The 15,223-nt window shown below is 41.7% G+C and overlaps 1 protein-coding gene across 1 annotated transcript in view; it reads right to left on the reverse strand.

Moving 5' to 3' along the window:
- Positions 1 to 9,304: 9,304 nt before the first annotated feature.
- LOC149458044 (matrix metalloproteinase-21-like) overlaps positions 9,305 to 15,223 on the reverse strand; it is a 33,229-nt gene continuing 27,310 nt past the window's right edge. The window contains exons 7-8 of the mRNA XM_089682861.1: positions 12,658 to 12,830; positions 9,305 to 10,613 (exon numbers count right to left, since the gene is read on the reverse strand). Of these exons, the coding sequence (XP_089538987.1) occupies positions 10,308 to 10,613; positions 12,658 to 12,830 (479 nt within the window). The 3' untranslated portion in view covers positions 9,305 to 10,307. The remainder of the gene's footprint in view (positions 10,614 to 12,657; positions 12,831 to 15,223) is intronic.

Here is a 15,223-nt window from a genome sequence, read left to right on the forward strand (position 1 = left end):
TCACCATCTTTGAAAAGGGTGTGTCTATTTTTGCTCAGATTACATAGCCTGTGTATGGTCCTAGAAACCATGTGCATGGTCCTAGAAACACTCAGATTTGGGTTGCAAGCTTGCTCATTTATATAGCAAGCAGAAATCTAGAAATCTTTAAGGGCCCATTCACACTAAAACATGCCATTGCAGCAATACACACTCATTAAAGGATAAGTTCACCTTTGGGAACATGTTACATGTTCCCACCGTTGTAGCCACTACCCTTCCCCCCTGAAAACAGCTGCAGTATGCGGGGCTCCGCCCACACAGCCGTGTCATTCATTCACAGAGTTCTGTGAATGAGTGAACTACAAGTCCTGGCAGCCTTTGTGACTGTCGGCTTGTAGTTCTCAATGAACTACCAGGACACTGATGAGTACCCTCTGTAGTTCATTGATGCTTCCTGTCATTTAGTAGCTGCCTGCCCGTACAATGTATGAGCAGACAGATACACTGACAGTCTGCAGGAGCCTGAGGTTGCACTTGCAGGTGCAATGTATTACAGGCTCCTAATAAACAAAAAATAATAAACGCACATTTTTTGTACCTTAAAAAAAATGGGCATTTAGTTATTTTTTTAAAAGAGAACTTATCCTTTAATGTTTGTTATGGCATGCAATAAGGTACATTGAATATAGGTTGCCCATTCCTTATGACATAACTCACTGCACATAAATCACTTTAGCCTGTGTTGCTGTAACACACAAATGTGTGTCCTAAACATTTTTGAAAAGCAGGACATCAAAAAGTATTTTGTGTTTTGCCTGAAGTCCTGTCCCTTTTCTTTTGTCTGTGAGAGCTCACCTACCCTCTTCCTGGCTATCAAAAATGTACTATATTACAGCTTACCAAGCGTTAGATGTGGTAACCACATTCATTTTCTTTTTTAGGCTTTTTTGTTTCACCTGGTGATCTGGCCAGTAACATATTTCCTGAGTTAGAGTGCCCCTACTCTGGAAGAATGAGCACAGGAGGCATCACTGGATAGCAGCATTGTCACTCTGGGGGGGGGGGGGAGTGTTAGATGCACTAGCAGACTTAAATACACTAACAAATTGAAGCCACACTCTAGCTAATATCTATAAGCAGTTATAGCCTTTTTTTTTTCCTTTTGGGTTTTAGATCAATAAATACATAAATAAAAGCTGATTATCATAAGCATCACTGGTAGTGTTAAATGATTTGTCTTATCTCTGTAACTGATACATTTGCAGGAGAGCTTGTTCTTTTGAAAAAGAAACACACTTACTGGTTGGATCACCAGATAAAAAGAGAAGAAAGAAAGCATAAAAAAGAAAATGAATGCAGCCATCACATCTAAAAAACGGTAAGCTGCAATAAAATACATTTTGGGTTTATTACCACTTTAAGTTGGAAGTTACGTTTTATCAAATTGAACAGCAGGAGGGTTTCCCAAATTGGTCTGTAAATTAAATTTCTCTTTTCTGATATTTCATGGCATGTGTTTGTCAGTGAAAATGCAAATATCTGACAAAGGAGCATTGTGGGAATTTACATCAGCATTTGATATTTATACATTAATATTGCAGTTACATGCCACGTGAGACAAAGTGAAGCTCAGATACTAAATTATATCCTTCCTTGCTCCTGATATCTTCACTGTTAGGCCTTGTCTGCTGCCATGGTATCTTTACAGTAAAACCCTTGGTCAGGTCCAACTCCCACTGCGCATGCGTGCTACTCAGCCAATTCATTCCCACAGTTGGACTGTACTCATGACTGCACCTAGTCATCCAGTGGAGTACAGCTCCAGCTATAGAAACTATATTACGATTTAGGCTACATTGAGGATGGTGGGGGAAAATGTTAACAGACAATTGCATTAAGGTAGCATTCACACTGTTCAGGTCCAGTAACACACATTAAGGGGTGTTGCATTTAGGCAGCCTGTTCATTTTCAATGGGTTGCCAATTAAAAGAAAAGCACACTTGACCCTTTTATAGCAATGCAACATACAGCAACACACTGATGCATTGCCTTAATAGGTTGGGGCAACATTCAAAATTAATGTCAATATAGTGTCATGGCCTTAAGTGAAGTTGTCCTTTAACCCTGGAGAAGTAGTGCAGTCTGCTTAACGAAGCATGCATGTGCTTTGTAGGATCTATTTGTTATTTAAAAGCCAGAAAACCTCAGCTCTGTTTACCTACTGTACATAGACTAAAAATAAAGACAATAATCTAAGGAATAAAAATATAACAGCAGTACATTAAGCCCTTGAGAAAGCCTAAACAGGCTATGTATCCTTGTCCAAATATAGATGTAATATTAGAGCACTATTGTAGTAGTCACAAAGTTCATAGGAAATACTCATTTTTAGACTTCTAAAATAGTAATAGCTTATAAAACATTAACGTGAAAAAAGGATAAATAAATATTTTAAAGTTGCAATTTTTTTAATGAGCATCTCCAGCAAAGCAAAATACCTGTGTGAAGAGCTTCAGACAGAAGCTGTCATTTTATGACTCCTAAACCACTTGCTAGTTCCTAGGCAAAGGATTCAGCTTAGTATCCAAAATATGGTGCGCAGCATGGGAGTCAGAGGACAGCAACTTCACCTGAGGCATCCCACATCGGCATTTTGCTTCGTGACAGGTCCCCTTTAACATCCAGTTCAGTTCTAGCAGCAAAAACGAATCATTCCTTGGCTCAAGGCTGTATTTTCTGTAACAGAAAATGTACATCTGTGGCAGGGCAGCAGGTTAGGGAGCAGCTCCAAACCTCTAGATTTAAAAACTGTAGGGGGTGCAGAGGATAATGGGAGGAGCCAGAAGGATTTTTAGGGTTCAAGAAACATTAAAGGCATAGCCTACCTTTCACAAAAAATAAATGTGTACCCACATGAATAAAATAAAAAAATGTGCATTTATTACATTTTTGTCTGCAAGATCATTGCGACCGTGATCATTGCGTCGTGGGTGACAATGACAGGCTCTGGCATTGTTTACATTCCAAAAGGAAACAATAAACTACAGTTCAGTAATGTCACTGCACTTGTGCGACGCTCTGGGAGTCTCTCTGCTGTGGTGGTAGATGAGACTTCCCATTCACAGATCCATGTGAATGAGTCTGTGAATGGATGACACAGCTGTTCAGATAGAGCCATGTACAGCTGCAATAAATTAAAAAAAACTAGGATGATCCAGGAAGAAGCCTTCCACAATTCAGGTAAGTGGTTTGAGGTTGGGGGATTGGGGAATACCAGCCTGTTTCATGCTACATCCTTAATATGGGTGTAGCATTGAATATAGTCACAGTGGTGGACTGTGCCTTTCAACCATCAATCCTTTGTGACAGCAGTGTTCTCCCGAAACCAGTCCCACTTTCAATATAGCATTTCATCATCAGCAAGCAGTGTGAGCTTTACAGAGCTATAGTTCTGTCTCTGCACTGAGCACATCAGACCTGTGCAGAAAGACCACTGCTCTCACACCTAGAGAACAGTGATCTTTAGCCCCAAACCACTGGCAAGGGAAAGGCTGTTTTAGTGGTAGTGTTGTGATGTTACACTGATACCACAGGTAGGACAATGAAAACCTGTTATGCTACACCTCGAAAAGCTGAGTGTGATTTAAAAAAAAAAAAAAATCAATTGGCCTTTAACCCTTCATAACTGAGCATATCATGTACATTTGTTATGTGACTACAGTAGAGGGCAGGACTCCAATTATTGGCAGGAAAGGGAGGCTTGAAGACTACTGTAAACAGAATTGCATTGTTGCAATGCCTATCTTGTTTCTAGAAACTACATACAGTCATGGCCGAAATTGTTGGCACCCTTGATATTTCTCCAGGAAATCATGTATTTCTCACGAAACGTATTGCATTAACACATGTTTTGCTATACACATGTTTATTCCCTTTGTGTGTATTGGGACAAAACAAAAAAAGGGAGGAAAGAAAGCAAATTCGACATAATGTCACACAAACCTCCAAAAATGGGCTGGACAAAAGTATTGGCACCCTTTCACAACTGCGGATAAATAAGAATGTTACAAGCATGTGATGCTCCTGTAAACTCACCTGGGGCAAGTAACAGGTGTGGGCAATATAGAAATCACACCTGAAAGCAGATAAAAAGGAGAGACGTTCACTTAACCTTTGCATTGTGTGTCTGTCTGTGCCACACTAAGCATGGACAACAGAAAGAGGAGACGAGAACTGTCTGAGGACCTGAGAACCAAAATTGTGGCAAAATATCAACAATCTCAAGGTTACAAGTCCATCTCCAGAGAACTAGATTTGCCTTTGTCCACAGTGCGCAACATTATCAAGAAGTTTGCAACCCATGGCACTGTAGCTAATCTCCCTGGTCGTGGACGGATGAGGAAAATTGATGAAAGATTGCAACGCAGAATAGTCCGGATGGTGGATAAGCAGCCCCAAACATGTTCCAAAGACATTCAAGCTGTCCTGCAGGCTCAGGGAGCATCAGTGTCAGCGCGAACTATCCGTCCACATTTAAATGAAATGAAACGCTATGGCAGGAGACCCAGGAGGACCCCACTGCTGACACAGAGACATAAAAAAGCAAGACTACAGTTTGCCAAAATGTACTTGAGTAAGCCAAAAGCCTTCTGGGAAAACGTCTTGTGGACAGATGAGACCAAGATAGAGCTTTTCGGTAAAGCACATCATTCTACTGTTTACCGAAAACGGAATGAGGCCTACAAAGAACAAAACACAGTACCTACGGTAAAATATGGTGGAGGTTCAATGATGTTTTGGGGTTGTTTTGCTGCCTCTGGCACTGGGTGCCTTGACTGTGTGCAAGGCATCATGAAATCTGAGGATTACCAAAGGATTTTGGGTCGCACTGTAGGGCCCAGTGTCAGAAAGCTGGGTTTGCGTCCAAGATCCTGGGTCTTCCAGCAGGACAATGACCCCAAACATACGTCAAAAAGCACTCAGAAATGGATGGCAAAGAAGCGCTGGAGAGTTCTGAAGTGGCCAGCAATGAGCCCAGATCTAAATCCCATTGAACACATGTGGAGAGATCTTAAAATTGCTGTTGGGAAAAGGTGTCCTTCCAATAAGAGAGACCTGGAGCTGTTTGCAAAGGAAGAGTGGTCCAAAATTCCGGGTGAGAGGTGTCAGAAGCTTATTGATGGTTATAGGAAGCGACTGATTTCAGTTATGTTTTCCAAAGGGTGTGCAACCAAATATTAAGTTAAGGGTGCCAATACTTTTGTCCAGCCCATTTTTGGGGTTTTGTGTGACATTATGTCATATTTGCTTTTCTGCCTCTGTTTTATATTTGTTCCAATACATACAAAGGGAATAAACATGTGTATAGCAAAACATGTGTTAATGCAATACCTTTTTTGTGTGAAATACTTGATTTTCAGGAAAAATATCAAGGGTGCCAACAATTTCGGCCATGACTGTACATTTCCTTTCCAGTTACAGACCCCAAAAAAGTAGTTGAACATGTTTTCTTCCAAATTGTGTATAAAAAAACGCTAAATCACTTTTTCATATTTGACTCAATTGTCTGTTTTGGAGTTGTTTTTTAAAGTCTAAGATACTTTAAATATCTATTTTTTTCTGTGTGTGTTCAGATATGTGTATTTTATAAATCGTAGTCCCTATCATTTCCATCATATCTTTCTTGTAATAAACTCACCAAACAGAAGCTGATCTGTGTTTGTATGGCCAGTTTTCATCCTTTGGCTGGCTGTTCAGATGTACAGGACACTGTGCAGACACACAACATGCCTTTATAGCATAGTTTGTTCAACCTCTACACCGCCTGACCAATCAATCACAGCCTGACTCTGGCTCATCTTCCGTCTCAGCCAATGACGAGAGGGAATTCTGGGATAGCCGAGACTCCAGTGCACATTGCTGGATCAAGAGGGGGCTTAGCTGAATATTATAGAACGCATGAGGGTAAAGAAACCTTGAGCCTTACGAATCACTTTAAAGGGACTTACTAATAAAAGAAGTACCTGCAATGAAGAAAGTAAATTAAAATCTTTCCTGCTTACTACGCTGCTGAACTTCGCTCCATTGAAGGGAAACCAATTTCTTTAGAAATCGAAATTTCCGAGAATGTTCTCCTTTGTCTATCTGCTGTGCTCAGTGGTTCCTTCTAATATCTCCTCAAGTCACTGCAAAATGCAGTAGTGACATGGGAGTTGATTGGAGAAACCACTGAGCACAGTTGAGGGATCGGAGACTGACACTCCAGGAAGTGTAAGGTTCTGAGGAAGACTTGGGGCCCTGCTGCCCAATTTGTGCCCTTCCACATCTTTTGTGTGGCTCTCAGGGGTTCTCTAGACAGTTGTCTGTGTTTTGATGTTTACTAGAGAAAAAAAATGTTTTTAAACTGGGTTCTGGTAGATAAATGGTTTGGTTTTATTCTTTCACTTTATCTTCATTTTCTGAGCTCTTCATCCATTTTATATTCTTTTTTCTTCTGATCCAGGCCTGGATCTAGGGGGGTGCTGGGGTGAGGTTTCAGTCTTGACTCCTCTAAGGTCAGATCGGCGCATTCACTGAGCCATGACCGTGTTTGGTCCCCAGCATTTACAGGAGGACAGAAGTGGAGCTTCCTCCATTCAGATTTGCAGCCCTCTTCACCTCTATTTCCTGTGCTCTGACTTCCTGGCCCTGAAAGATACAGGACACTCTGATGGGGACAGTTGATGTAAGGGGGCTAGCTAATGGGGACAGATGTTGTAGGGGGCACTCTTAATGGGCAAAGTTGATGTAAGGAACACTGATGGGGACAGTTGATGTAAGGGGCATTCCTGATGGGTGGGAGGACTTAGATAAAGCCTCCTGATGTATGGGAAGACTCTGATGTGAGGGGGGACAGTGATGGGGACATCTGGTATAAGGGGGCAGAGGTTGTCTTTACCCATCCTAATCTAATGACAGCCTAATACATGCACTTTTCATGGCAGCCACATAGAGACATAGGGAACTCCTGCACCGCCTCTGTACTTCTTGGAAGTAATGTCAGACCTTACTTCTTGGCAGTGGCTTGTGGTACAGAAGCATGCTAAATGAACAGGGAATACTGGTTCCCTGCATCTCTGTCATACTGTGTGACAGACTGTTAGTGACTAAGACACAATTTTGACAGTATGCCTTTTTTTTTTGCACCCCCAGATCAGACAGGTTAGAACCAGAACTGCGCCCCCCGACAAAGTTACCGGTGGCTAATAGACAGCTCCCGATCTCTACTTGCAATCAGGAGCTTTCTGATTATGTGGCCAAAAACGGCAGTCATAGAAACCCCACCCAGCTTCCTGGCATCTAAAACCCCTTTAAGGATCAGGAGGTACCGGTGCCAAGTGGTTAAAGGGGGCTGTAGAGAGCTCAGCAATCTTCAGTCTATGGCTGCCTCCATTCTTCTACCATCTCCTGTTGAATATCTGATATCTTTGACAGAGTGGTGTCAGCGACCATACCTGAGGCCCCATATGTTCACAAAGTTGACCACCACTGACTTGGAGGAATGATTTCTCTTCAGTGGAATGGAGTTTGACTATGCATGGATAAGGTAAGCATTTACTTTCTTATTTGCAGGTGTTTCTTTTATTAAATAATGTATGTAAGTGGCAGATGCTTGAATGTAAAACCTTCACCAGAGAAATAAATAGGATGCCATTACCAAGCACCTTCTAAAAATAAAAAGTAGTTAGGCCACACTATCAACATTACAAACAGGTAAACAAATCACTGACAGGTATGCAGTGACTTTTTAATCGAGTAAATATATTGTTAAATACCAACTCCAGACCTAATTGGGCCACAGCTTAGTTCAATGTCTACATCAACTAACTGACATCTGAATGGGCCTGCACAGTGCACCAATATAGATGTGCACAGTGCAGTCTCCTAAACATGGAGATGTTCAGGAGACGGCCCAGGTACAGCCAGCTGTGAAGTATTTGGTTGCAGGATGTAAACATTAGAGCAGGCTGTATAAATAGTACTTTTTTTTCCTGTGCATTAAATGTGTCCCTGTACAAAAGACAAAAAAGTCTGAAAAAGACCTGCACTATCCACATGGTGTTCGGGCCCATAACTCCAGGGGGTGCTCATAATGGCCAACACAGATAGTGCTGTGTATAACCAGAATCAAGAGCAGAAAATCAACAGCACTTAAAGATATGCATCTCAGTGATTTATTGTAAATATAAGACATCACATAGGTCAAAATGCAATGCCAACACTTAAAGATCCCTCAGGGTCAGTGACCACTAAGTTGCCCTGAGGAAGGGGATCCTGAAAGGGCTTAAAATGTTATCATGGCAGTTTGAACTATGTGACGGTCTATTTACAATAAATCACTGAAATACATTTCCTGGAGTGCTGGTGAATTTCTGCTCTTGATTTCTATACAGAAGACTTCTCTTCCATGTTAGTCTCTTCTATAGATATATAAATAATGCTCTATTGCAATTTCAGTAGTAAAATCAAATATTCTGTAATTGCTACTAACACCACTCTATGTAAAGGACTGTAGAACACATTTTACTTTTTGTTCAAGAAGCTCTTTTTGTACCATGGTGGCGAATCTAAACTAATCCAAGTAAGTATACGGCAGCGGCCCTGAAGTGAGACTGTATTCTAAAGAAACAGAGTGGGAGCCATGTATTACTATATGTTAAGGTCTGTTTGATATAAATACCAGCAACTTCAGATTTCTGTAGTTTAAAACAGACATGCACATATGGTAAAGCCATTTTAATACCACAGACTGTATGTATTAGATCTAAACCCAAATCCACAGCTCCGCTCAAGACTTGCCCCTCCTGTACATGGATAATCTGGGTGCTGGCCACTGTAGTCCATCTCCACTCCCTATCACACACACAAAAAAAATTATCAGCCTAACTCCACTCTTAGATCTTCTTTCCGTATGGATTTTTTGTCAACAAAATGACTTCATACGGCAATGTCTCCACCTGGGAACCAACTTTCCTTGATGTATTTCACCATTCCTGCTTGCTCACAAGGACAGGAGATCTAAAATCTCATATAAGGTTTAACAGAGGGATCTATGTTCAGCCACTTTTTGTTATGCAGTGACTTCTATCTCCCAGTGGTGCTCCTGCGTTGTCACCCTGTCACATATGCCCCAAGAGAGACTACAAGCTCACTGTTGTCACCATGATTAGGCAGGTCCAGAGCAATGATGGGCATCCCATGCAGGATAATGTACATCTAGTCACAGTAAGTATGTAAAAGAGGTTCCAGGAGATCAGCAGCACAGAGGCACAAAAAAGGATGGGGAAAAAAAAGGTGAAAACATTTTATGTGTAAAAAAGGCAGTTGTCTATGATACGAAGTACTTTTCCAAACTACATGTCCCCCAGTTAGAACTCAAATTTACTTTTATAAATTCTCATTATTAAAGCCAAGTAGAATGTTACTGTAATGCAGTCAGGCAGAGTAACCAGTAAAGGATGTGTCAGTTATTTTTTTTTTTTTTTAATATATGGTCTACTAGTGTGCCTTTGTGTTGATCAGCGATCCAAATCTCCAGTGTGATGCCAGCACAGGGAATTCTTCCAATCAACAGCACTCAAAATCCCTGTGCAGCATTGTTGATTGGAGAACTGTGCTGGGGATGTGTTGGACCACTGGAGCATCAGACCACTGCACTTTGTGTTGAGCACGCTACCATTGCTACGAATTTTAATAAAGACTACAGGATACTAGTAGGTTGTAGTAACTTGGATACTAGTAGGTAGTAACTTGGACATATCCTTTGCTGTCTATGAAGCCTGGCAGCATTACAGTAAGAAAAAAAATTGAAGGTTCCATTGGGCTTTAAATTGACAGTCCTATAAAGCAAAAGCAGAGCCATCTATTTTCTCATTAACAGCAGTTGTTGCTGTAACTACATACAGCATTTATGCTTATTTTTAGACTGCACTAAATAGTTGTTTTTTCATTGTGTCAGGACAGGTACACTTTAAAACTGATTGTGGAATATTGCTTTAGTCTTGGAGTCTGTACACTCTGGATACGGTAAATAGAATGTTAAAGATCTCCTGGAGAAGTTGCACGCTAGTTAGTTTGATATTACACAAGTGATCACAAGTTATTTGGAGGGTTCCATGACTGCTGGGACTCCCCATTTCCTTCCCAAAAGCAGCAGTCCTGGGAACAGCTTTGATGGTACACGGTGAAGCGTTGGAGGTGGCTGTTATGCAATATTAAACATTGTGTTGCAATGTTATTTTCCGGCGCTGCTGAGCATACAGACCAAATGTGAGTGTTTTCCACTCTATGTCGTGTTGAAGAGAACAGATGGATGGACATCACAAATATCATACCATTTGGAGTTAATCTTTTTCCTGGGCCATAGTCCATTCAGAGGAAGGGATGCGTTGGCTTGTCTCACTTGATCTTTCACCATTTTCCAGTAATAACTGTCTTTCATGAAGTAGGTTGCCTGATGTGTATAGGAAAAGTAGACTGTATCTAGGTACCCTATTGGATGGTCTCCAGAGTCCACCGCTGGGAAAACGTCTATGATGCGTTTTGGAAATCCTTCCACCAACTTATTCTTATCCACGCTGAATGCAGTTACCTAGAATGATTAGGGTTTATCAATGTTTTTTAGTAATAAAATTAACAAAAACAATTTCAAGCTTTGAAATAACATCATCAGTAGAGTCATTCTGGTGGGGTGGCACTGGTCATAGCCGCTTGGAATGCTTTACAGAAACCTTTACAGCTGTACCAGTGTGGACACGGCTGCAGGGTACCTGTCCCAGACTACCTTGGCTATCCTCTGCAGGTGGTCCCCATGCAAGTGAGAGGCTGTATTCCGTTCCAGGGAACTTGATTGCCCAAATTATCAGTTCATTATCCACATTGTTTGTTTGCCCCAGACTCTTTCCCCTCAATACCTGAATGGAAGAATTGTTGCTGGCATTCCTGTTACTCTGTTTTTTTATAACCCTCAGTTTAGTATTGGATGGATCTCTTTGTACCTTTTTGTACTGTATACAGTCTGTAAAGTTCAAGTAAACATCACTGTGTCTTTGGTCCCTGTTTGATATAGCTGTACAACTCATAATTATGAAATATACATAGACACCTTTTTTACAGTGACAAATATGTGATTATTTATTGCTGATTTATGTTGCTCATAGCTCTTACAGTAGTGATGTTTCAGTGTGTATTTACACTGCTGACTAGAAATTTTAAAGAGTAACTCAATGTTTGTAAATGTTTATAAAAAAATTCTTTCTATATTGCTGTTTATTGTATAGTAATTATTATATATATTTCTATCTATTCTATAGTTTAGAGTAATATATGCGTGAGGAAGACATATGTGCTCATTAAATACTCAACTTTTGCTTTTCTTTTTTTGTAGCACTATACAATGGTTTTTGGTTTGCTGCTCCATCCTACAGTACAAATCCTTGAAATGGTTTACCAACTGAAGACAAACATTTTCAATGAAACAGGAGGTAAAGAGAAATCTTTCAATAGGGACGCCTCTTCCAGTAACAGGAGGAAAAATCCTGAGAGGAAAAATCCTCCCTTTTCCCATTGTGTCTCTGGCACAGGAAGTAAATGGAATATTCCCAATAGGGCACCAACACCAAACAAGGATTGGCTGTTGGCTAGAGATACATTTTAAAGTGACCCAGTCAGTATGTTAAAAGAAATCAAAGACAATAAGGCTGTAATAAAATAAGGCTTTTAATTACCTTTCCAGTGGGAGTTATGGCGCTATGTCAATACTGTTTCCTGTAGTGACTTAGGGACCAGTGGAACAAATCACAGTGCCAAGCATGGGCCAGCTATCTGGCATCTGGAGGTCTTTGAGAGAGCGAAGATTTAACACACCACCTGCTGGAAAGGTGAATCTACTTTTATAGTGTTGCCATATAGGAGCTTCTTTAGCATAGCAACAGGGTCAATTGCTTGTCATAACCCCCATACTAAGCTAGAAGACCATAGGTTGTCTGCTTTTGCTGTAGATCAGTGGTACACACCCTATAAGTTAGCGTCACAAATGGGAGTCTAAAAATTCCATTTTAGTCTCCAGATTATCAGAAAAGGGAAAAGGTGCTGTCATCAAGGCCTAAAAAGGTTGAAACATGTTTGAAAATTAATTTCTCTCCCAGACTTTAATAAAATAAATAATGGATTGTTGTCTGATAGGCTGATCATCTCTTTCTTTGTTCCCACATACGCCAGAACACACCAAGCATGCACTTCGATTGCAATAAAAAAGAGCTATCTGCCTTACAAAGTCAATCTGAAATTAGTAGACATAAGTTTTTTTTCTCCAGCATAAGGAAGCCAATGTTGACCTTGTTTTATGCTTATCTGTTGCCTGGCTGTCTCTGGCTTCAATGTTTTCTGATCCACTGACTTAGAACAAACATACAGAATCCCTGATCTGCATACTAGTTCTAGGTTAGGGTATTGAGCTACTGGTTCAGTATGACAGCCAAGCAACTGGCATTTTTACAAGGAGAGGCAATCTATCTCATCTTTCTCAAAACAATAGGTGACTTTCAAGCAAGATTCCAGGTAAAAAATACTTGAAGTCCAGTCATAAACATATTGCAATAACCAATAAAACTACATATATGGGTACTCAACCATACATTGTTTTCTCTGAAGAAATATATGAGACGCTCCTTTTTGTCAAAGAAAGCTGCATCAATCGGACTTGGAGCCCCAGGGAAAGCCTCCGATATGAGTTGAGGGTACTTTTTTTTCTTCCAGTCTTCTGTATAGGCTGTGTCTTTGTCAGGGTCATAACGCCAGACTAGAGTACCTTCAAAGGAAGGAAGCCAATATAAAATATCTGTTTGCATAAGATCACATGTCTGGCAGAGTTTGTGGGCTCCTGATTTACAGTAATGCCTCCTTGGGAGTTGTTTCAGTGAGGTAATCTACTATATTACCAAGAAAGATAATTTTCCACTAAAACAACAAAAACAAGAAGGAAGGCCCAGGAAATGGAATTTATAGGATAATGCACCATTCACCTGGCCATTTAAAGGCCAACTCCAGTCAAAAATATTTATTCTGTTTTGGTTAGAGATGGGATGCTTTAGAGCCCCAGTGTCCAACCTGTGGTCTGAGGGTTGCATGAGGTCCTTTGGCACCTATTGTTTGACCCTTGGGGGGCCCTGCAGACAGTAGTCTTTGTTTTGGTGCTTACTCAGAACAGTGAAGGAAAAACATTGTTTATACTGGGTTCCAGTTAAATTGCTTGCTATATTATTATCTTACTTTGTTCTGTGCTGTCAATCCATTTTTTCTTTTTAAGTCTTCTCCCCTGATCTTTTAAAGTGGTTGTAAAAGTAAAAGGTTTTTTTACCTTAAAGCATTCCCTTCATTAAGGTAAAAAAAAAACTTTTTTCACTTGCAGTGCATCCCCCCCTAAACACTTACCTGACACCACTCCAGAATCCAGTGCTGTCCCGCTGGCAGCCCTTCTCTCCTTGCTTCCTGCATTTATAGGCTTCACTGAGAGCAGTCATTAAAATCCTATGAGGAAGGATCGGGGGCAAGGCTGAGCTGCGCTGTGTGTGTCTATGTACCGGTACACACACAGCTCAGATCGGACCTGCGCCCACACATGTGCCCGCATAACACACGGCTTGCTATGCGGGCACACGCAGAAGAGGAGGAACAAAGTGCACCAGCGGGGAGCTCCAGAAGAGGATAAATGGCAAGTATTATTATTATTATTATTATTATTATACAGTATTTATAAAGCGCCAATAGTTCGCTCAGCGCTGTACATTACAAAGGGAGACAGAACATGTGACAGAACAATACCAATACAATGCAAAACATGAGGGGATCGAGGGCCCTGCTCTTTCGAGCTTACAATCTAGGAGGGAGGGGGTGGTGGCACAGGAGGAGATAGCTGTGGGGGATGGAGTGGTAGGAAGAGTGGAGGAGGGAGGCAAGTTAGCAGGGGGTGGGGTAGGCTTCCCTGAAGAGATGGGTTTTCAGGGTGCGCCTAAAGGAGAGGAGAGTAGGTGATAATCTGATGGGTTGGGGCAGGGAGTTCCAGGGGATGGGTGACACCCTGGAGAAGTCCTGGAGGCGGGCATGGGAGGAGGAGACCAGGGAACTAGAGAGAAGGAGGTCTTGTGAGGAGCGGAGTGTGCGTGCTGGGCGGTACTTGGATATTAGGTCAGTGATGTAGTTCGGGGCAGTATGGTGGACAGCTTTGTACGTCAGCGTTAGGATTTTGAATTTGATCCGTTGCGCAATCGGAAGCCAGTGGAGGGATTGGCAGAGGGGGGTGGCGGAGACAGAGCGGTTGGAAAGGTGAATGAGTCTGGCAGCCGTGTTCAGGATGGACTGAAGAGGGGATAGCCAGCGGCGAGGCAGGCCAGTGAGGAGGGAGTTGCAGTAGTCGAGTCGTGATATGATGAGGGAGTGGATGAGCTGTTTAGTGGTTTCTGGGGTTAGGAACGTGCGGATTTTGGCGATGTTGCGGAGGTGGAGTCTGCACGAGTTTGTTAAAGATTGGACTTGGGGCTGGAAGGATAGGTTGGAGTCCAGAATGACACCCAGTACTCTGGCCTGCAGGGCGGGTTTGATGGTAGCGTTGTTGGATGTGACGGAGAAATCAATGGGGGGTGGTGTCCGGGCTGGGGGGAAGACAAGAAACTCGGTTTTGGAGAGGTTCAATTTAAGGAAGTGGAGCGACATCCAGTCTGATATGTCGCTCAGTAGGTGTGTGATTCGGGCTGAGACCAAGGGGGTGAGGTGGGGTATAACATGTTTATTATTTTAATGCCTATAGAACTGCTTTAACAAAGGATCTTGCTGAGAGAAATATATCAAATATAGCACAAGTAATTTGTAAGGGAGCTGTAGGGGGCTCAAATGTGAAAGCACTGATTTTGTAATGACAGTTATCTGTAGTATTCTCCTGTAGGATGCCCCCAGTCTCTGATCATCTTCTGTAGCATTTCTACAGCCACTGAGCATCTCTTGCATCATGTCTGCAGTCCCTGACCATCTGTTTTACCATGTCTGCAGTCTCTGACCATCTCCTGTAACATGTTTGCACTCTATGACCAACTGTTGTACCATGTCTGCAGTCTCTGACCATCTCCTGTAACGTTTGCACTCTATGACCAACTGTTGTACCATGTTTGCAGTCTCTGACCATCTCCTGTTGCTTGACAACTTTCTGTA

The sequence above is a fragment of the Staurois parvus genome, unplaced genomic scaffold (assembly GCF_062004578.1).
Source record: "Staurois parvus isolate SC_StPar_1 unplaced genomic scaffold, SC_StPar_1.0 ptg000298l, whole genome shotgun sequence".
Lineage (NCBI taxonomy): Eukaryota > Metazoa > Chordata > Amphibia > Anura > Ranidae > Staurois > Staurois parvus.